The sequence below is a fragment of the Macrotis lagotis genome, chromosome 3 (assembly GCF_037893015.1).
Source record: "Macrotis lagotis isolate mMagLag1 chromosome 3, bilby.v1.9.chrom.fasta, whole genome shotgun sequence".
Classification (NCBI taxonomy): Eukaryota; Metazoa; Chordata; class Mammalia; order Peramelemorphia; family Peramelidae; genus Macrotis; species Macrotis lagotis.
Genome location: NC_133660.1, coordinates 264,352,826 through 264,376,917, shown reverse-complemented (window position 1 = coordinate 264,376,917; position 24,092 = coordinate 264,352,826). Strand labels below are relative to the sequence as shown.

At 35.9% G+C, this 24,092-nt stretch overlaps 1 protein-coding gene and 1 long non-coding RNA gene across 3 annotated transcripts in view; one reads left to right on the top strand and one right to left on the bottom strand.

The window, feature by feature from the left end:
- Nucleotides 1–1,420: 1,420 nt before the first annotated feature.
- On the bottom strand, nucleotides 1,421–14,034 carry LOC141516541 (glyceraldehyde-3-phosphate dehydrogenase-like). Its single transcript, XM_074227580.1, has 2 exons — nucleotides 13,962–14,034; nucleotides 1,421–2,640 (listed from the first exon to the last, which is right to left on the bottom strand). Exon 2 carries the CDS (start codon nucleotides 2,606–2,608, stop codon nucleotides 1,607–1,609), a length of 1,002 nt encoding a protein of 333 aa, XP_074083681.1. The 5' UTR covers nucleotides 2,609–2,640; nucleotides 13,962–14,034; the 3' UTR covers nucleotides 1,421–1,606.
- Nucleotides 14,035–14,155: 121 nt separating this feature from the next.
- The window catches only part of LOC141516542 (uncharacterized), a 35,533-nt gene continuing 25,596 nt past the window's right edge, over nucleotides 14,156–24,092 (top strand). Inside the window, exon 1 of one of the 2 annotated variants that reach the window (XR_012476728.1) lies at nucleotides 14,156–14,208. This is a non-coding gene — a long non-coding RNA (uncharacterized LOC141516542). Of the gene's footprint in view, nucleotides 14,215–24,092 lie in introns of both variants that reach the window. The other variant, XR_012476730.1, reaches the window with a different exon arrangement.

Here is a 24,092-nt window from a genome sequence, read left to right as displayed (position 1 = left end):
CCCTAACTACTTTGGATTAGCACTATGACGTTGCACTAGGAATATCAATTAACATATGATTTCATTGGTATAACTTTAAGAAGATTTTCCTTTCTCAATGAAGACTGAAATCTTTTTCTGCAATTAAGCCTTACAGAGTTGCCCAGACCATTGTTCCAAAGACAGTATGTGGCAACGTTGAGCTCTTCTTCATGTGAAAACCACCTTGCTATTCACACTTATTACTTTTTCAAAACAATTAGATATATCCATTATTCTTAATACTTTGTACTCTTTGTCAGATGAATTTTATCGTATGTTTCAGATCCAGATTAGAGTCTCTCAGAAATGATTCATCAAAGGGATTGTGAATCGTTAGTAGCCCGATGACTTGTATTAATAGGAATTGGGGGAAGATTCTGAACCTCCAATTGTTATTGCATTCCCTCTAATGATTGTACACTGTAATGACTTTGATTATTTTATGTCTGAAAATATTACTTCTGATAGAACTTAGGCTCCTTGAGGACAAGAACTGTTTATTTTTATCTTTGTAGCTCAGTACATAGTATATCCTGGTAAGATATAGGTACAATACTTAAGTCATTAACTTATTCATCTCTGCTAATAGACTAACACAATTGGAATGCTCAAAATGTCAGATTAGTCATTTATCCCCTTTGGTTTAGGACTCTGTTCTAGGTGAAAATCTAAATAGAGCTAGAGATATGAATGGAGCTATCATTAATCATTTAGACTCCAGTTCATTGAAATTTAGAAACCAGACTTTTGTTTTAGTAAAGGGGGTTTGAGGGAATGGAATAGAGAGGAGACAATTAAAGAAAGGAAGATGTTCTAATAGGTAAGTAAATAAAGGGCATAGAACAGAAAGAATGAGTAAAGAGGACATATTTTAGGGGTATAGAATTTCACCTAGAACCCTCTCTGGACTGAACAGACAATAGAAAACCACTTTATTTGGTACAGTGCTGACTTTATTGATGGTAAAGAATGCAGGACTCAATGTTTTTCCCCTCCATTAGTGGGAGGGATTACCTTGGAGTGAGAACTATAGTTGGATGGAAGTACATTTAGCAAGGGAATGCCTAGATTACAAGAACACTTGGGTCTTATCTTGAAGATACACAGCTTCCTTCCATTAATCCCTGGAGGACATATAGACAATGAGATCCAACATTCGGTTACTATAACCAAATTCATTATCATAGCAGGCAATGAGTTTGACAAAATACTCATTAAGGGCAATGCCGGGGGTTTGGGGGAATGGAATAGAGAGGAGACAATTAAAGAAAGGAAGATGTTCTAATAGGTAAGTAAATAAAGGGCATAGAACAGAAAGAATGAGTAAAGAGGACATATTTTAGGGGTATAGAATTTCACCTAGAACCCTCTCTGGACTGAACAGACAATAGAAAACCACTTTATTTGGTACAGTGCTGACTTTATTGATGGTAAAGAATACAGGACTCAATGTTTTTCCCCTCCATTAGTGGGAGGGATTACCTTGGAGTGAGAACTATAGTTGGATGGAAGTACATTTAGCAAGGGAATGCCTAGATTACAAGAACACTTGGGTCTTATCTTGAAGATACACAGCTTCCTTCCATTAATCCCTGGAGGACATATAGACAATGAGATCCAACATTCGGTTACTATAACCAAATTCATTATCATACCAGGCAATGAGTTTGACAAAATACTCATTAAGGGCAATGCCAGCTTCAGCATCAAAAGTGCTGGAGTTTATGTCACCAATGAAATCAGAGGATACAACTTGGTCCTCTGTGTAACCGATGATATTCCTCATCTTGCCCTCAGATGCCTGTTTGATGATCCTCTTGATATCGTCATACCGGGCAGGTTTCTCCAGTCGGCAGGTCAGATCCACAACTGAAACATTGGGAACAGGGACTCGGAAAGCAATTCCAGTGAGTTTGCCGTTAAGTTCGGGGATGACTTTGCCCACTGCCTTGGCAGCCCCCGTGGAAGCAGGAATGATGTTCTGTCCACATCCTCGGCCATCACGCCACACTTTTTTACTAGGGCTGTCTACAGTCTTTTGGGAGGCAGTAGTAGCATGGATTGTAGTCATGAGTCCTTCTACAATGCCAAAGTTGTCATTGATGACCTTGGCTAGAGGGGCCAAACAGTTGGTAGTACAAGAGGCATTACTAACTATAGTTTGGGAAGGATCATAGGTGTCATGGTTTACTCCCATGACAAACATGGGAGCATCATCTGAAGGAGCAGAGATGACGACTCGTTTGCAGCCGCCCTTCAAGTGTCCCCCAGCTTTTTCCAAGGTGGTGAAGACACCAGTAGATTCTATGACATATTCAACATCAGAATTTGACCATTTGATATTAGCAGGTTCCTTTTCCTGGGAGACATTAATAGGCCGTCCATTTATCACCAGCCTGTCATAGTCAGCTCTGACAGAACCCTGAAACTTTCCATGAGTAGAATCATACTTAAACAGATAAACCATGTAGTTTACATCAACAAAAGGATCATTAATGGCCACAATATCTACTTTGCCAGTTTGAAATGCAGCCCTGGTTACAAGACGTCCAATACGGCCAAACCCATTGATTCCAACCCTCACCATTCTGCTTTGGAAATGCTTTTACTGACAGTGAGCTAAGGAGAGAAACAGAGAGATAACAATTTATTTATAAGCAATCTTTAAACATAAAACTGATCCAAGTTTTAAAATAGTAATTAAAATACAACCTATGATATTGCTATGAATTTTATGACCTCGAAAGGAATTCAAAGATTATCTGGTTAGATTATAAAGTCATAGAATGTGATGTGGACAGGAATTTTGATGTCATTTAATCCAACCTCCTATTTTAGAGCCCCCCAAATCAGTAAATATTCCTCTAGGTAAGATTGTCTCCACATTCCAAGGTGATATCTTATAGATAACAAATCCAAAGCCCAATTACCAAAAATTGTTCAGTATTTTAGTGGCAGGGTGAAGTCAGGACTCAGGGCTCTTGATGCTCAGAACAGGGGACTTCTATACTATGCAGCCATTCATTAAATAGTATAGAATGATGATATATTCAATTAAACTCTTTGAAGTCCTTAATGAGTATATACTGTTGTTCTACTCCACTCACATCTTCTCCTAATGCCTCTTGATGTGAATTTAACCCTTGATTTTCCAAAGCATTGATAGATCTTACAAAATTGCAATTGTGAGTTCTGGGCTAAAGATTTTGTGATAGATGGTATATTTCTTATCTGAAGACCATTCTCATCACCAGCAAGAATGATAAAAGTGGTGACATTTATTTATTTTCATTGATTACATATGCTCAAGCCATAATATGGCTAAGAGCTAACTAGGCTAAGAAGAGTACCTACACCAATGAAAGCCTATATTTTTTATTTTTTAATTGATATTTTACTTTTGCAAATACATGTAATGAAAGATTTTTTCCAACATTCATCCATATGTATATGTATATTTTTAAGTTACAGAATTTCCTTCCACCTTCCCTACCCAACCCCCTCCACTCAGTGGCAAACAGTATATATATATATATATATATATATATATATATATATATATATATATATATATGATAAATATATTTACAGATTAGTCATTTTCAGCATGAATAATTAGGATTAAGGGAAAAAGATTTACATAAGAGATACTGTCTATAAAGTGTTCATCAGATTCTGAAGGGATGTTTTGTTGTTTTTGCTTTGTTTTGTTTTTCTTCCTCTGGATGTGAGTAAAATTGTCCATAGCTGATCTAATAGGTTTGTTCTCCCTCTCTGAACTGCTGAGAGGAGTTGTATCCATCAAGGTTGATCAGCTTGCAATATTGTTGTTGATGGGTACATTGTTCCCTTGGTTCTGCTCCCTTCCCTCAGCATTAGATCCTGCAAGTCATTCCATGCTTTTCTACAGTCTGACCATTTATAGTTTCTTATAGTACAATAATATTCCATAGTATTTATGTACCATAACTTATTCAACCACTCCACAGTTGATGGGTATCCTCTCCATTTCCATTTTTTTTGGCACTACATAAAAAGGTTGCTATGAATATTTTGGAACACATTGAACTTTTCCCATTTTTAATGATTTCTTCTGAATATAGGCCTAGAATTGGAATTGCTGGGTCAATAGGAATTGAACTGTTTTGATGCTCTTTGATCATATTTCCATATGACTTTCCAGGAAGGTTGGATCTGTTCACAACTCCACCAGCAATGCGTTGATGTCTCAAGGCTAGGTTTTTGAAACACGATAATATTGGAGAAGTCTGTATGCAAAGCAAATATTTGATAGTCATCAAATGTGGATCTGGACTCTTGCTATTTCCTGTTTCTTACCCCAAGTCTTAAAGGAAGATATTGCCTAGTAGGTATTAAGTATCTTCTGAAACTTCTTTGGGAGAGGGTGAATTATGGCTCTTATCCCTCTGGATCATACCAAGTTTACAGATGACCATTAATAGAACACCTATACTAGAAAGTTGATTAAAGGAAAAAGCTAATATTGGGGTCAAAATACAGGGATGAAAGAGATGAGTGAAACTTTTCTTGATCAATCTGCTTTTGCTCTGAATAAAAATAAATTTTTAGAGAGGAAGAGGGGGGAAATGGTAATATTTTCATGGAGAAGAGGAGGAAATGAATAATTTCCTACATGTTTAAAGGAAGGTCTATAAAAGATTGATTAGTCTTATTCTATTTGGTCTCAGAGAAGAGAATTTGGATTAATGGATTAAAGTTTCATGGAGTCATATTTTAGCTCAATACAATAAAATCTTTCTAACAATTAATGATAGAGGTAGCCAGGTGATGCTGTAGATAAGAGTGTTTGTCCCTGAGTCAGGAAGACTTGAGTTCAAATTTGACCTCAGAAACTTACTAGTTGTGTTGCCATGAGATTTTCCCCCAAGTATCGATTAGAATAGACAGTCAAGGAAGTCTTTTCCAGCTCTGAAATTTTTAATTCTAAAGCTGAAGAAAATTCTTTGATAAAAATTTCTATATTCTAAGATGAGGAGAAATGTATCTGGGCAACTGACATAAAAGACCCCCCAAATATACTGAATGTTTGGTTAGACTACATGTGGCTTAGGATATCTTGGCTCGTTGAGGAAAATAGTATATGGAAGGAACTGGGTGACTCTGTTAAGCCAAGAAAGGACAAGGAAAAAGTGTTCCATGCAGAAAAGAAAATTTAGGTAGTTCTGCTAGCTTTTGGTAAGGTGAACCCTATTGCTCTTAGTAGTTTCCGGACTAATAAAGGACAGTCTAATCTATCAGCATCCTTTAAATTTAATTGTCTTTGAGCAGAGTCCTGGGGCTACCCTGTTCAAGTCTCTCTACTCCCCTTTCTATCCCTTAACTATAGTACTACCTTGACTGAGTTTTGAACATTTTTTTCCACACAAGAAAGGAGAAAATAATAATAATATCATAAATTCATTAACTAATGGGGGATATTAGAGATGATATAAATGTTCCCCAATTTATATACTAAACAATCAATAAACCTTGCTATATTCCAAATCCTTCATTGACCTTAAAGAAGTTTCTACTGTGCCATCCATGTGAAGAAACCAAAGTCCAAAGAGGTTGACTTTCTTAAGTCAACTGGAATTTGTGAAAATGGACCTTAACTCACCCTACTTTGCAAATGTTGCCCTTCCTGATTCCACTTCCAGGGAACAAGATGACCCTCTAAGGAGAAGCTCATCTTTCCATACTAGCCACCATACTGCTAACACTATAGATTGATTGATAACATCTCCCTCAGCTTTCTCATCCCTGTGACTGGAAGATTGGAGGGAAGAGTACCGCACCTTTATACAAGTTAGAAAGTAGACTCAATTCATACCACTTTGTAACTGTTGCTCTGCCTAGTTTCATCTCCATGGAACAAGATACCCCTAGGTCAGGTCACCACCCCCCATTTTCTCCTTTCTTATGTGAGTTATCTGCTCTTCTTGGATTATAAGCTCCTTGAGGATTGTCTTTCTTTGTATTAATTGTATCCCCAACCCACGGAGGAGCCAGGTGGCACTGGGAATCAGGATGATTCATTTTTCTGACTTCAAATCTGGCCTCAGACACTTACTAGTTTTGTGTGACTCTGGTTTTTAAGCCCTTTTCCCTCAGTTTCCTCATCTGTAAAATGAACTGAAGAAGAAAATGGCAAACCATTCCAGTATCTTTATCAAGAAAACCCCAAATGGGATCAAGAAATGTTGGACATTTTTCAGTCTTTAGTGTAGTAAGCAGATAAAGAGCACTTTTTATAAAAGTGTTATTGGATGTAAGAAGTAGAATTTTGAAAGATGGGTTTTGAACTCAGGTAACCTGAGGATTAAGTATATTCCTATTCTTCCTTTTCCCATATCTTGCTTAAAGAAAAACCTAGGTGTGGCCTATGATTAGCATTTTATTTTTCTGTTTACTGACAAATAGGTAGCTAGTTTCTATAGGCCTTGATAAAAATAACTTTTTGTTGCCAGAGATGTGTTATATTTAATCATTAGGAAGCAGAAAGACTCTAAAGTGCAGGGGTGGTGGTGGCAAAGAGAGTGAATTGGAGGCTAGATTGTAGAGTTTGCTGACGCTGATCCTCTCTGAAATCAGAAATGTCTTTGGATCAGCGATTAGAGACAGAAGGGACATAGATGTTACCTTGCTCAGTGGTTCCCAATGTTCTTTGTTCAATCAACCACTTTCATCAACAAATCAATGACAATAATAATGCTAGTTTTTAGCTCAAACTCTTAGGATTATTGTCATGAATCACCAAGGGGTTTGTGAACCAAATAACCTATCAATAATCATTTATTAACCTTCTAATATGTGGGAAGCACCATGGGAAGTTCTTAGCATACAACAAAACACAAAAGACTTTTGGACCTCAAGGAACTTTCTGTCTAATAGGAGAGACAACATGTAGACAAATATATTTAATGCTCTCTATCTACATACATACATACACACATATATGTGCATGTATGAGTATGTGTGTGTTTGTATGTGTGTGTGTATAAGAGCTATTGGAGAAGGTTAGGGTTGTGGCAGTATTGCTCAGTCTAGAATCAAGATTTATTTTCTGAGTTCAAATTGAGTTCAGACACTTTTTAGTTGTGTGAGCTTGGGCAAGTCTACTAATCTTGTTTGCCTCAGTTACTTATCTTTCAAATGAGCAAGAGAAGGAAATAGCTAAACCATCCCAGCGTCTTGGCCAAGAAAACCCCAAATGAGGTCACAAGAGTTGAACATGACTGAAATGAATTGAACAGCAACAGGGAACAGCTTCTAGAAAGATAGAATTTTATTAGTGTCTTCAAAGCAGGGAGATTGGGCATCAGAACTGAGAAGGGAGTGCTTCCTTGGCCATGGAGAGGCACAGCCAGAGACAAAGCCCAGAGCCAAGTGATGGAGTGCTTTGTATGTGGAACAGCAAAAAAAGGTCAATGTCACTGGAGCAAAGAATGTTTCAGGCACTAAGGTGTAGGAAGACAGGAAAGGTGAGGGGGGCATAGATGATGAAGGGTTTTTACCTGTAAATCAGATTATTTTGTATTTGAATCTGGAGACAGTAAGGAGGCACTGGAGTTTATTGAGCAAAGGTGCATAGGTATGAGGCATGATCTGATCTGCATTTGGGGGAAATTACTTTAGTGAATGGAGAATGGGTTACAGAGGAAAGAGCCTTGAGGCCAACAACAATTATTGAACTATTATAGGTGTGAGGTACTAAGGACCTTTGCAGGGTAAGGACAGTGTAAGTGGACATTAGGGGTCTATTTGAGAGATGTTCACAGGTGAATAGACAGGATTCAGAATTTGCTTGGGTATGGAAATTTAAAGATAGTGAGGAGTCCAGGATGACTCCTGGTTGTGACCCTGAAGCATTGGGAGGATGAACTTGGCCTCTATAGTAATAGGAAGGAAGAAAAGGGAGGATATGCAATAAAGATAATGAGATACTCTGAACATATTGAGGATAACATTCTAAAAGGCAATTGGCCAAGTACCACTAAATGACACCCCCTAAATTAATTTTAAAGTTGATGAAACCAAGTCCCAAATTGGTTTAAAGTGACTAAGTATCAGATGTAGAGCAGGAAATCATCCTACCTTGTCCACCTCTTTTTGTTAGGAATGGGAATCTGAGGCCCAGAGATTTTAAGTGAATCAATGAATGTCACATAAAATGGCAATAAGGATTTGAAGCCAGGTTCTTGGACTCCCCCTTTAGGACTTAGTAAGCCAAACTTACTACTTCCAAGAAATATTCTTCTTCTTTTTCCTTTGTTGTTCTTCTTCTGATTCTTTTCTGCCTCTTCTTCCTTTTCCTTTTCTTCTTTATTTGTTAATGAATACTGTTGGTGGGTCTTTATGGACATTTGTTTTCCTCATTTCTTTATATCAAATTTTAGGTTAGGAAGTTTATGGTACAGAATTAGTTCAAACCAATGACAATCCAAGACTTTTAAAAAATAAAAAAGATAAAAGTTTAAGATAATAAATAGTGTTGTCACTATAACAATATTTTCAGGAATGGCTGGGTTAGTGGTGATTGACAGTGAATCTGGGGAAAATGACATTGGGATCAAGAGGGAGAAAGCCCTTAGAGATTTCTATGCTATGGAACATGTGACTCTCTGAGAGAAGTATGACTTCTTTTTAAGGAAGAATTGGGTAAGATAAGAAACGGAAGAATTTGGGGGAAACAAGAAGTAAACATGATGGCACTTCCAGGGGTAAATAGCACAGCGAAAAATGAGACCACATTAGAATAGTTTGCTGTTTTTGTTTCTCTGTATTGGGTGTTTATGGCAAGGGAGGAAGTGTGAGGCAAAGTGGTGCTAAACCAGAGCCCTCAAAATTTTCTGCCCTAGGGCAGAGCCCTATTTTCCCTAATCTAGTTAGGAATTTAGGGAGGAAAATTTAAATTAATAACATAGAGTATGCAGATAAAATAATTTCTCTGTTTCCAACTCTGGCAGTTTGTCCCATTTATCTGAGTCTAGCATTTCAACATCACAACTTTCCCTACCTCCTTTTCTCATAGAAAGCAAAGAACTAACTAGCAAAATCACCTGATAGCTTCAGGCATAAGTGAATGCATTTTAAAACTGCGATTAAACCTCTGTGACAAGTGGTAAGTGCAGAGAAGACACTGCCAGGGAATCCAGATGGGAAAATTAAATGTTTTGAGTAACCAACTCTTAGTCACCTCTTTGCTTTGGTTGATAGAAATAATTCATTCTCCCTGCAAATGGGCTGTGCTTTGGAATCATTGTGGAAGGTATACAAATCCATATTCTGGCTATTATAACTGAGTGGTCAGAGGGAAATGTAAAATGTGCCTTTATAGTACTTGGAAATACCATAGTTGAAAGGTTGTCTATAGTGGGCTGATGTGGAGTCATGGTGGGCAAATGCAAATTCATCCAAAATACATAGGCTATGAAACAACCAAACTGGGTGGGACAAAAATAAAGCATATGTGTTGTTGGAGTCCCTGTTTTTATTTTTTGTTTTTGTTTTTTAGCTGTTCTCATGTCCCCTTGTGACAATATTATTAGTTTTTAAACCTTGGTTCCTTTTCTTTCCTTCTTTTGATTCTCAGGCTTATACCTTAGTTCAGGTGTTCATCATTTGCACCCACTTGTGGCCAAAGCTTCTTCATAGTTTAGTCTCTCACAATTACAATCCATTCTCCATGAAGCTATCAGTGATTATGGTTCTGATCAGATCACTCCTATCCTCAATAAACTTCAGTGGTTTCCAATTGCCACTAGGCAAAACAAACCACACCAACCCTGGTCAAAAACCAACAAATTCCTCTATTAAGCTACTTAAATCTCTTCACAGTCTATGTCCAATCTACTTTTCCAGACTCATTACGTTTCACACATGCACACACTCCTCTCTAGTCAATTTATCTTTTTTACTGTTCCTCAAACATGGTGCTATATCCTCCAACTGACACTGATTCTCTATTCTTGAGATACTCTTCCCTATATCCTGAATTCCACTCTTATCCTTTCTCATCTGAGAATATTTTTTACATTATCTATAAATCCTCCAAAGAGAATCCCAGTGCATTTCTTTGAAAAACAGAAGCCATACTATAATATTAAGAAAAAAAGGTGATTTGCAGAGAACAAGAACATAAAAAGCAAGTTCAGTTAGGAAAGACTTCATAACAAGAGTAAGTCTCAAGGCTGAGCCTTGAAAGAAGATAATAACCTTATAGGAAAAAAATGACTTTTATGGATGAGGTTTTTCTTGTTCTGATATTTTTCAGTTTGTCTTACTCTTCATAGTGATGTCAATCCCTTTCCCTCCTTTCCTAGGGAGTATATACCCATCACCTATTTTCAACAGCAACTAAAATTGCAAAAAGGACCATGACAACCAGGAAGTATTTTTATGCACTTCCCAACCTTGTGACCTTCTAAACACTTTCATTGATTTTACTTTGTCTATAATTTTTCTTCTTTTGAATGGGCACATGTATCTTCTTGTAGAATGTAAGCTCATTGAAGCAAATTTCAATTCATCTAAGTTTTCATTTTCATGTATTGTAATATAAAAGTCCATATCCAATGCTTACTCATTACTTGGTTATGTATTCATATGGTATTAGTACAACATTTTGTAAGAAACTGAGGCTCCTGTAACAAATTCTCAAATATCAATTGATGTTCTTGGGGAGGTGGGGAGGGAAGTGTCTCCTAAACTGAACCTAATTTGGATCTTAACAGGCAATGCCTGAATTGAATCTCATATATACCCTTAAACAGTGTATATATATATACACACACACACACACACACACACACACAAATGAATATAGGCTTATAATTCTGTCCCTTTCCTCCTCACAAGATCATCAGTCTAAATCTTATAGAGATCAATTATGACATGAACGTTTTTGCCTGTACTAGTGCAAAGAATGAAGAATTTACATTGACCATTGTATTTGGGAAATATTCCTCTCTTTTAAGAAGCTTGGAAACAATGAATTTTGAAATGTCATTTTGATATCTCTCATTAAAGCAATATTCTGGCAGATTAGGATTATTTTAAATGTGAGAAAACATTCATCGGGCAGCTACATGCCCCAGTCAAGAGTCAAAAGATTCATCTTCCTGAATTCAAATTTAACCTGAGACACTTACTAGCTATGTGACGCTGAGCCAAATCACTTAAGTACATTTATTTTTCTCTGTTATCTCATCTGTCAAATGAGTTGCAATAGGAAATGGCAAACTACTTCAGAATCTTTGCCAAGAAATCCTAAATGGAGGGGTCACTTCTGCCTGAATCAATGGAACAGAAATAACAGTAAAAAGGCCTCAGCAAGTATTGAGATTTTGCATTAGGAGGCAACTGTTTATTTAGTGGATAGAATACTAATCCGAGAATCAAGAAGCCCTTAGTTCAAATCTAGCCTCAGATGCTTATTAGCTCTGTGACTGAGGAAGTCATCTAACCTGATTTGCTTCAGTTTCTTCATTTTTAAACTGAGTTGGAGAAGGAAACAGCAAACCACTCTGGTTTTCTTTGCCAATAAATCTTTAAATGGGTCATGAAAAGTCAGATATGAGTAAAATGACTGTACAACACCAAATGTGCACTGATTTCTGAGAGTTTCATCAAGATAGCATTCAGAGTATTGTCTTTATTTCTCAATCCCATAGTTTAGGAAAAGAATTCTATTTCTTTGAACAATATTGTCAGGGGACAGTATATCAATATTCCACATATGTTATCTCTTACCTCTACAAAAAAAGGAAAAAAATCAAGGCCACACATAACAAAGGGCACTGATAAACCAAATGTCCATATCTGGGAGAGGATGACTAAGAATAATATAGAGTCTGGAACTGAGATTTCATTGGCAGAAAGAATTCCTGTTTAAAAGAAAAACTCTATCAATGAGATTGGTAACATTTCTTCAAATTAGTATTAGAGGGTTGCCTTAGAAACATCACATACTTTTCATAATGGGAAGGAACCTTGAAGCCACCTTTTCGTGTCTCTTCACAAGGTCAAAAAACATCCCTTTACAATCTGCCTACAGAATTTGTTTCATGTCCTCAAGAGAGGAGGAACTCATTGTATACAGAGACAACCTACTTTACTTATGGAAAGCTCGAATTGTTAGTAAGTTTTCTCTTTCCTAAAGGCCTAAGTTTACCTCTTCACAACTTATATTAGATTTTTCTCCCTTGGAAGATCAAACTAAACGAAGATAGTTTCCTCTTTTCTTATGAGAGTACTTCAAACATTGGAACATGCGTACATTGTCTCATCTAAGACTTTTCTTCTCCAGGTTAAATGTTCCCAATTCCTTCAAGTGATCTTATATGGCAGGGGCAGGGAAAGTCTGGCCCAAGGGCCATGAAATCCTTTGGGCTGGAGCTGCTACAGCAGCCACATGCAGTACTCAAATTTCAATAAATCTAGAAACTTTTTAGGGTTGAATTAATTAAATGTCTGACCAAATATAACAGGCTAGTTTTTAAGCTGTTAATTTTGTATGGTGCACGAATGATGTTCTAAATAGCCAAATAAACCTTAGCATAAAAAAGTCGTCCACCCTTTCTATATGGTCCACTATCTTGAGATGTTCTTTAAACTCAAGATATGACTACTTTTGTCATTCATCACTGAATAATTTTTGGTTTACCAATGTCTTTCCTATGATACACAGAACTCAACACAATACTTCAAATATGGACTGGTAAGGGATAAACCCCAGTGGTATACATTATTCTTTAATCTTTTATATTTACTCTCAATGAATCCTAAATTTACAACAACATTTTTGATTGTCATAAAATGTTGTTGTGTCTGACTCTTCATGATTCTATTTGGGGTTATTTTGGCAGAGACAGTGGAGTAGTTTGCTGTTTATTTCTCCACATCACTTTGCAGATAAGAAAACTTAAAATGACTTGTCCAGATTTAGATATCTAGTAATTGTTTGAGGACAGATTTGAACTTCTGTCTTTTCTGATTATGGGTCTCACCTTCTATCCACTGGGCAATCCAGCTATCTACTATATATTATATAATGTCATGTATTTTAATAGGAGTCTGCTAAAAATTAAAAAAGTAGTTTTTTTTCCTTGTACAACTATTGCTTAGTTATATACTCCCCATCTTGTGCTTGTAATCAGTTTTATATTGATTCCCATTGAATTTAATATAATTTGATTTAGCCCAAAGTTCGTGCTTGACCAGCATTCTTCCAGATCCTGCCATTCATCATCATGTAAGCTGCCATTTCCTTACATCTGTAAATTTCATAACCATTTAATCTAAGATTATAAAAATTTATAGATTTTTTTAAATCCCTCCCAAAAATCTAATTATTTATTTCTTCCAATTAAATCCTGGTTTTCACAATTTAGCTTTTTTCCACTAGCTTGTATTCAATTGAATGTCTTTTTCCTATTTTCTCTTAATTTTTCTATCCTTTTCCAATTGCTTTTCCTCTTATTGATCCCATTTCCATTATTAATAAGTTTCTATTCTGTTCTCTTTTATGTATATCTTAATTTACCATCATTTTTATTGTTACTGCAAAGTGTGTCCCATGAAGAAGGTCAAAGACATTTTTTCTTCTTCTTTTCCTGTACTTTACCTACTTCCAATTAGCCCTCATTTATAAATGAAATTCATAATTTCCCTTTACGTTGAATTGTATATTTTTTTTTACTTTTTCAGATGCCATTTTAATGAGCGTTCTGATTTCATCAAAGTTATGGCATAAATGGCGGGCACATGTTGCCAGGAATACTCAGCAGCTAGCCAATCTGATCCATTTATTAATTGATGGTCTCCAAAACAATGACAATGTGTTTTCACCAATATCATTTTTCTTGTTTTGTATATTAATTATCAAGTATTTTAGAGAGATTAAATCTAATACTCACCCTGAAGCAGTAAGCAACTCTACCAAGGGATTGGTAGGTTGCAATCACTTTTTTTAGGTTACTGGCTTGAACCTCACACAGCTCAATTATGACACAAATGTTTGTTATTCAATAAATGAAGATATCATGAAAACCTTGGTAACAGAAACAAGTTACCCTCTCCCCTCCCTATAAATTGTTTTAAGCATAAAAATTCTTGGCAAAATTGGCCTTAGAGAAATTGTTAGGATGACATTTTCTAGCCAAGGTAAAGGTATGCTATTCAAAATGTGAGGGAAAGCTATTTACTGTGCCTATAAATTCTCAGTCAGTCAGTCAACAAACATTTATTAAATATTTGCTTTTTGTTTAGAGATTGTGCCAAATACTGGAAACACAAAGAAAGACAAAAACATGGTTTGTGCCCTCAAGGTTCTCATGTTTTAATTTGGGGAACAACATTTAAACTTCTACATAAGTATGAGATAGGTCCAATATGAATTTAGGAAGCTTTCAGAAGGATGGTAAGGACTGGGGCAGGACAATATCTCTTGGAGAAGGTAGCTTCTAAGTTGAGAAGAATGTATATTTGATTGTGAATGTAATAGGGAGTGTGCTGTGGTTAAAGGGTAAAGGAATCAGTTCTGTTCTTTAGGAAAATCACTTTTGTCAACTGAGGGGAAAGATGGCTTGATTTGGATGGAAAAAGAAAATGAAGTAGGGAGAGCAATGAAATGAACAGACCAGGTGAGAGGTGATGAGGGTTTGTACTTGGGAAGTGGCTGTATGAGTAAAGAGAAGATGATATATAAGATGTGGATTAAGTAGAAAAGATGAGGCTGGACAGCAGATTCAACATATGATCTGAACATGAGGGAGGACTCAAACTTTGAGCCTGGGTTTGCTGGTCAGTTGATCTGACCCTTCATGACCACATTTGGGCTTTTCTTGGCAGAGTTTATTGGAGTGGTTTGTCATTTCTTCCTCTCCCCTCATTTTACAGCTGAGAAAACTGAGGCAAATAGTGTCAAGCGGCTTGGTTAGGGTCACACAAGTAGCATGGAAGGCCAGATTTGAACTCAGAAGATGAATCTTCCTGACTCCGAGCTGCGCACACTATTCACTGTGTCACCTGACTGGTGGGTAGGCATGGTAACTTTTGATTGTAATATGAAAGTTGGGAAGGGGAAAAGTCAAAGAAAATAATGGAGTTTTTGCATTTTATTATGCTGAGTTTAAGATGCCTATGGGCCATCAAATTCAGCATGTCTACATGCTGATGGTGAATTAAGACTGAGTTCAAGGGGTGGGGGGAGACAGAGAGACAGAAAGAGAGAGCCAGAGAGATCATGAATGAATATATAGATTTGGGAATCACTAGCACAGAAATAAAAATTGGTTGGAAGGTATGTTACTGACTATTAAACCAGACTTAAGAGACATAATTTACTTGCAGGACAAGTGAGATGATATTCCAAATGTATTCTAACCTACAGTTAGAGCCTATCTGGAATAATGTATTGTTTAAATTTAACATTAATATTTAATAACATCATCATCAAAACTATGCTTTCAAAACTATTGATAAAAGCATCATTTCTCAAATATATAGAGAACTGAGTCAAATTTATATGTTATTACCCAAATGTCAGATGGTCAAAGAATATGAACAGGCAGGTTTCCAAGTTCAAATTTGACCTTAGACCTTTTCTAGTTGATTGTCCTAGGCAAGCCACTTAACCCCATTTGCTTCAGCTTCCTAATATGTAAAATGAACTGCACTACAAAATTGCAACTGATATTTTTGAGAAGAAACATCCAAATGGGGTCATGAAGAATCAGATATGATTGAACTATAATTTTTTAATTTCCCCATTTTAGATAAGACTACCAGATTGGTTGAGAAAGATTCCATGTTTGAAATATCTTATTTATGTAATTAATTAGGGATATATATATATATATATATATATATATATATATATATATATATATATATAAACATATATTTGGAGGGAGTGGAAGTAGAAGGAGATATGGGAATGGAGAGCATTTTAGTGGTTGTTCAAAATGGAATTAACATTGTCCCAAAGAACACAATAGAATTCAGGATCAGAGTATGCTTAAGAAAGATTTGACTGAGTGATATCAATGTTGTAGGGTAAGATCCACCATTATGCATCTCCTGAGACCCTGGAGAAGTTTCCACTCTTCCTTGTAAGTTCTTTCCTTTCTCTTTTAAAGAAAATGTTGTTTTTCAACTTTCCCTGTCTTCAGCTCAGATTGATTCAAAATCTCAATTGATGTTAATTAAAGTGCTCTACGACTCCCTAGCTGTGATAATTTAATTCATGAATGTATTTATTTTGTCAAAAAAGGTTAATTTTCCATGCTGTTTTTGATATCATTGATAAAAATAAAAGCAAAATCTCCAGGTTGAAGATGAAATATAAATTATAAAAGGCCAGAGTCCCTCTCACTATAATAATCTATGACTACAATGTTCCTAAGAATAGAATAAACACCAGAGAAGATGGTTTTGCTATATTAGAATTTTCCTTTAGGCAAAGACAGGCAAATACCAAAAAAAAAGTCTTTTTAAAGTGCATAATGATTAAATTGATTTCTAGGTCTGAAAACATCATTGAATTCTGTTTGAATGTGATTTTTGCCTCTTAAGCTATAATATAATCTAAGATTTTTGTAATTTTTCTTTCTTTTAAGAAAATAGTTTGTATCTAAACTTGAAGTAGTTGCTATGGTAATGAGTAAAAGTAAATTTTGCTTCTCACAACACTCAGCTAAAGTATTCATGAGAGGCAGTGGGAGAGGCTTGGAACAACTTAGAAAAGCAGTTGATAAATCTCTTCTGGATAGGGGGAAAATTAGGGGCTAGTGCTACTGTATGACCAAATAACTAGTTTTACTTCTTGGCGAATGGAGAAGTAAGAAAAATTATGAGTTGGGTGCCATATGGTAGACAACATTTTTTATCTTCTTGATTACCAACACGCTATATTAGTGAGACAGCTCATGGCATAAAGAAGACCTGAGTTCAAATCCAGCCTCAGACACTTCCCAGTTTTGTGATCCTGGGTGGGACACTTAACCTCTGAATGCCCTATAAAGTGGATCCACTGGATCCCCTGAAGAAGGAAATTGTAAACTATTCAGGAAACTTTGTATGAAAATCCCAAATTAGGAAGATTTAGATGTGGTTAAAACAACTGAGCAACAATCATATTCATAGTAACTGACATAACAGGAGAAAGAAAAATAAAATTTAAATTTTATTTAAGTGTTAGTTCACTACTAGATTAAAGGACATTTTTGTCTGTTTTGTTTACTTTTTTACAAGGTAACTGGGTTAAGTGACTTGACTAGAGTTGCATAACTAGCTATTTATTAAGTGTCTAAGGTCAAATTTGAACTCAGGTCCTCTTAAATTCAGGGCTGCTTCTCTATCCACTGCGTCACCCTACTTACACTGAAATCTTTGTTTTTCAAGCAAAAACTGAAGAATCACGTAGAGGTTATATGGGAAGATTTTGACTAAAAGTTATATTATGTAATTGATTTGAAAAAGTTATCTCCTCAAATCATGTGGCAAAATCAGGGCTAAATTAATCAGTGATTCAATATGGATTAGTTAAGGAATAATGAATGAGTTTCCAAATTTTAGATGCATACAGAATTGTGTGTGTGTGTGTGTGTGTGTGTGTGTGTGTGTTTGGGGAAGCATGTATTTGCTTTTTTTTTTTTTTTTTTTTTTTTTTAGTTTTTGCAAGGCAATGGGGTTAAGTGGCTTGCCCAAGGCCACACAGTTTACCAAGTGTCTGAGGCGGTATTTGAAGTCAAGTATTCCTGACTCCAGGGCCAGTGCTCTATCCACTGCACCACCTAGCTGCCCCACTATTGCTATTTAATGCAAGTAAATATATCACTACAAAACTATATCTATAGTATATAATAACTATATGCTTGTACACATATATATTAAAGAAATTAATTACAAGCATATGGTTCCTAACTTATTCTTATTATGTATAGTTCAATCACCTCTTTTCAGTTTTTGAAAATTAGTAGAAAAAAAAGAAAATTTGTGCTCTCCTTATCTTATTTTCCATGTCTACAGACAATGACTGTCTAAAAACATGATAATATCAAGAAAGATTTATCAGGGCTATGGTATATCATATCCTAAATTTGGGAGAATCAAAAATAAAAAAGTAATTATCCAATTTTAGACTTTTTCAATGATTTCAGCCATGGCTGATTCTTTGGGACATGATTTCAGGTTAGAGGTAAATATATGCTGTGGTTTGTCGTTCACTTTTGTAACTCATTTAACTGTTGAGGAAACTGAGGCAAATGGAGTTAGTTGACTTTTCCAAGGTCAAACTGTAGGTGTGTGTGGTCAGATTTGCACTCAGTAAGATGAGACTTCCTGACTCCAGACCTGGTTCTCTTTCTGAGTACCACCTACGTATCCTCTATTTTAGTTTTTGATTTACTAAACCTGTAAAATGAAGTAATACAACAAAACTTTTAGAGACCTGTTTATATTAAGCCATTTGGGTAATGAGAAACATGAGGTGTTAATTCATAGGGCACAATATTCTTGCCAGCCAGATGGAGAGATGTTGACTGGATAGTACAATTATGTGCATTTATAATGATTTGAAGATTAGACTCAGATAATAATGATAAAGTTGATTAGAAATATGAATTAATTTGAATGGAATATTGATGGGAAATTCCTCGAGTATATCAGAGCAATGAACCAAACATAGCTTGAGTTCACATAATATGAGTATTATTTGTAGGATGGAAGTATATAGATTAGGGACAGTCTGGTATAGACATGATTGCTGTCTTCATCCATTTGGGGAAACAAAAGTTTTGACTTGTTATCATGGAACTCAGAGGGTAGGACTATGAGCAATTGGAAGAAAATTAAAAAAAACAAATTTGGGCTTTATATCTAATGGAGGTGAGTGGTGTAGGGAGGGAGGAAATCTTCCCAACAAGTAAAACTTATCAGGTGTGGAATGAGATGGTTCAGGAAGCTGTGTGTCTTCTCCCATTGGAGAACTTTCAATGAAAGCTAGATGGCCTATTCTCAAGCAATTGTGGAGGGGGGCCTTTCTGAAGGGCTAGGTTAGACTGGATTGTCTCATATATTCAAGTCGCTCTTCAGATTCTGAAATTATATGATTTTATTCTTCTGTGAAATAGCTAAAGAATTTTCATATTCCCCAGACATTGGTGGGATGAAATGACAGATGATATTATGTGGGTACTCTGAAAATGTCAATATTGCTTTCCAGAATAATTCAATGTGGTGTCTACCTTCCCTCTAGGTTTTGATGATTTTCTCTAGTATTAACTTTAGGTTGTGTCTAGACTATAAAACTGAAATTGCTCTTTTCATAATGCCACACCTTGAATTGTGGCATTTAGAAAGATTCAAAAGACATAATTTCTTGGAAACTTAATCATTTTTATTAATAAGGTCAACATGTTTATTAATAAAATGATGGTTATTTGGACGCCTCTGTTAGACCAAAATTTCATACTGACAATTTATGTCATTGAAGAGTAGATGGACCTGAGGGTGACAAGCAACTCTGATTGGTTAGCAATTAATGAGATAATGAATGATAAAATGAGAGGGCAAGTTATATTATAACAAGGGTCTTGAGGAACATGACTTGGATTATCCAAATCTTGGTCAAAGAAACTTAATAATACTTCTATTACCTGTCTGGCAAAATGAAGAACCAGCATTTTCCCATACTTTTTGGGATAAATATAATGAGCATTAATGTGCCTATTAATCCAAACTTAGAATTTGTTTTATTGCCTTTGATAAGATCTCATCCATCCTGCTTGGGTATGTCTTTTAGATAGATTTCCCATACTTGTATTTTTTCTTGATGAGGAAGCAGAAAAGGGAGAAAAATTCTTTCTGATACATTAATTCTGTTCTGATTCAATATTTACTCATTAATATGAGAAAGAAATAATCATACCTCAAGGAGTAGAATTTAATATTTCAGTACTGCTCCCCCTAAGTGGTCAATTACATGAATGTATTGTATTTAATTTGATTTGTATTTGAGAATTTAGCAATGATCAACAGACACAAACATTTCAATATACTCCCTTCCTCCCCCAAAATAAAAGAATGAAAGAGGCTAGCATATATACGAAAACATGAATTTCTCTTCTGCACTGTTTGAATTATGTTGAAACATTTGATTTCCTTATAAAGTTGAGATGCTAAAGTCAAGAAGACCTTTGGTACTAGCTGTGTGACACTGAGCAAATTATTTAAAGTCTCAGTGTTCTAATGAACTTTCTATGATTAGAAGTTACAGAAAGGAGGCATATTTTAGAATCAAATCCAATGATAGAGCCTACCTCTGTAGCCTTAGAGACTTGGTGATCATTCTCCTTGAAATTCTATTCAATCTTGGGTTATAGTGACATCCTTCTCTCCTACCTATCTGATAATTCCTTTTCTGTCTCCTTTGCAGTATTTTCCTCCAAATCACACCTTAACTGTAGGTATCCTTCTGGGTTCTATCCTGATTCTCTTCTTTCTCTTTCTATAGGACTTGGTGATCTCATGAGCTACCATGTCTTTAATGGCCATCTTTTTTTTCTGATGATTCTCAAATCTACCTTTTCTGCTCAAATCTCTCTGTTGTCTTCCAATCTCATGTCTCCAATTTCCATTCAGAATCTCAAATTGAATTCCTTGATATCTTTAACTCAACAAGTCCAAAATGGAATTCATTATTCCCGCCCCCCCCCCACACACACACAACTCTGTCTTGGTTTTGCACTTTCTTTCTCCCCTATATAAAATATTTTGCCAAGGCCTATAGATTTCTGCAATACCCCTAATTCTATCTTTATAAGAGACCCTCTTCACCTCATACCTGGTTTATTAAAATAGCCTTTTAGTGGGTTCGCCTACCTCAAAATTGTCCCAAAGTCAAGCCACCTTAGATTCAAAGTGATTTACCTAAACACAGGTCTGATTATGTTATGTGACACTCCCTTCCACCTTACTCAATAAACTCTAGGGAATCCCTGTTGCCTCCAGGATCAAATAGAAAATGTCTGCTTGGAATTCAAAACCATGTATAATCTCACCACCTCCTCCTACCTTTCCAATCTTCTTACACTTTTTCCCCAATGCATACTCATTGATCTATTGATACTGACCTTCTGAATGTTCCACAAAACATTTCAAGTCTCAGCTCTGGACATTTTCTCGAGTTGTCTCTCATACTGGAATACTCTCCCTGGACCAATCTGACAACTGACCTATCTGACTTCCTTTAAGCTCAACTAAAATTCTACTTTTTACAGTAATATTTTTCACATTTTTTCTAAATTCTAGTGCCCTTCCCTCTGTCATTTCCTTCCCCCCTGCATTTAGTTTAATTTGTGCATATTTTATGTTATCTCTCCTCATTAGATTGCAAGTTTCATGGGGGGTAGGGACTGTCTAGTCTCCTTATCCCCCCCCCCCCCCACATATCACAGTGGCTTACTAATCCTAGGGTACTTAACAAATCGCCATTGATTATTTTGAAGTTCCCTGGACCAATGAAATTGCAGATCCAGGGCACATCTATTATTCAATGTACTAAATGTAATAGAACTTACATTGTTCCATTTGTGTACCATTCTACATTTTTACTTTTATTTGTACATCCTTTAAAATAGATTTTAAAAAACTTGTCATTGCTTATCTAACATGTCATTAAACTCATCCATTACCTCCTAGCTCCCCAAGTAGAAGTCCTCCCTTGTAACAAAAATATCAATTCCAAGATAATATATTAAGACATTGGTCAAGCTTAAAAAACATACCTTATCTTGTCTGTTGTTTCTATTACCTCACTACCAAATGGAAACAGGAAAGCTTGTCTGGAGCCTTATATTCATTATTGTTTGCTATTTTGAGCAGAATGATGAGGTCTTTCAGAACCCTTTTTCCCCCTATCTTATTCCTCTTCTCTTAATGTAACTCTTTACCCTGCTTATTTTATTTTGCATCAGTTTCTCCAAATTTGTTTTTTAATTGCACAATAAAATTCCATTACTTTCACATAGTACAATTTGTTCAACTGAGACACAATTATAGATTCCTATTTTGTTTGCAATTCTTAAATACTATGAAGAATATTGCTATAAATATGTTTCCACTTATGAATCCTTTTCTTTTTCTCTAAATCTCCTTAGGATATATGCTTAATTGTATTATTGCTGCATCAAAGAGAATATAAATGTTAGTGATTTTTTTGAATAAAATTAAGAAGTTTTCCCAAATGATTGAACCAATTCATAACTCTATCAATAGTGCATAATTATGCTTAATCTTCCACAATTCCTCCAAAATGTATTATTTTCCTTTATTTCCTCATCTTTTTTTCTGGACTGTTAGGTAGCTATGGGAAGAGAATTCTACTTTAATGAAGGATTTCTTCATTAACAGAGACAAAAATGGGGAGGTAACCATGAAGAATAGGGCCAGTTTTGGAATCAGTTTGGAATCAGTTTTCAAATCCTGCCCAATGTGCATGATATTGTCTATGAAACAATATAAGTTACTATTGGTATTTTTAGTACTTCAGAGAACTCTGTAAAGCAAATGAGCTAATAATCTAAATTGGTGGTAAAAGTTTTCAGATAGGAAATTCCTTCCTCTGGAAAAACAAAACCCAGCAGATTGCCACACTGTCCACCTTCGACTTTCCTCTTCCCCCTTTGGAAAAATAATGCTCCTAATTAGATAGTTTACATACATTCTCATAGCAACACTTCTGTGACCTGACAACCCATCTTTTCTTGGCTTAAACTAGCTTATACAGAGGTTAAAAAGCATTTCCTAGATTCATATTTGTATTAAACTCAATTAAGAATAAATACATACCAGAATGATAAACTGAGAACTCATTTAAGGTAGCAATTCTTTGTATCTAAGGCTTCAATCTAGATGCCAATTATTCATATGAACTTTAATAAACAGAACTTATTGGCTTCTTTGCTGCAAAACAAGAGAAAACATGAATGGAAACCAGAGGTCATCTAATGGGGTCTATTTTTAATCTCCTTCTAGAGGCACAACATGTTGCTCAAGATGACGCAGGGAGTAAGAACAGAGTTAGAATTTGAATGATTGACTTTTGTAGCAAGGAAAGAAGGAATGATGTTCACCAGCCTCCCTTCCTAGACTACTTTAATCCTTGTTTTTTGTTTGCTTTTATTTTTTTGACACTGTCTTCTTTGGTTTCTCTTTCTATCTGGCCACACTTTTCCAATCTCTTTTGCTGGGACATCATCTGATGATGCTTGTCCTTCATTCTTGAAGAAGACCATGACATCAGGGTGGTGATGGCATGACAAGAGCTTGAATTGGATGGGGGGGGAAGCATGTGCTGTCACAAATCTCACTTTCTTCTCTGGAGCCATTTGGGTCCAGTGGCCAGATATGAATCAGTATGACTGGAGATGACCCTGGATGGTAGACAATTGTAGTTAAGTGAATTATCCAAATTCACATAGCAAGTATGTGTTTGAGAAAAGATTTGAACACAGGTTCTACTGACTTCAGGGCCAGCACTGTATACATTGTGCCATCCAGTTGCTCATCATCTTTGCCCACTGTGACTCTGTGCTGGGCCCTCTCATCTTCTTTTGATGTGCAAGACCTCTTTCTTTTGGTGACCTAATTTATTATCATGGGATCAGCTATCAATCATATCTGTTCATAGACACTGGACTTGGAGTTATGGAAAGGTATGGGTTATAATCCATCCTCAGACACTCTCTGTATGGCCCTGCTTCTCTCAATCACTGCAGCCAAGGTGCAGACAATCAGAGGGACATGTGCTAATGAGGATGGTGGGGTCCAGACCACCATGTGAAAACACTCTAGGATTTTGCAACCTAGAACATACACGTGAATGTTTCATCAAAGATTACATTGTCATAAATGGAATAATGAAGATTCATTTCCATGTCTTCCATTGTCAAATTTTGTACTGTGCCTTGTCATGCTGCCTCTTTTGGTATGCCATCTTTCTATGGCATCCTACCTCTAGCACCATGGGAAAAGTACAATTACAC

Excerpts from the sequence above, each read along its gene's own strand:
- LOC141516541 (XM_074227580.1), bottom strand. The coding sequence starts at position 2,608 with ATGGTGAGGGTTGGAATCAATGGGTTTGGCCGTATTGGACGTCTTGTA.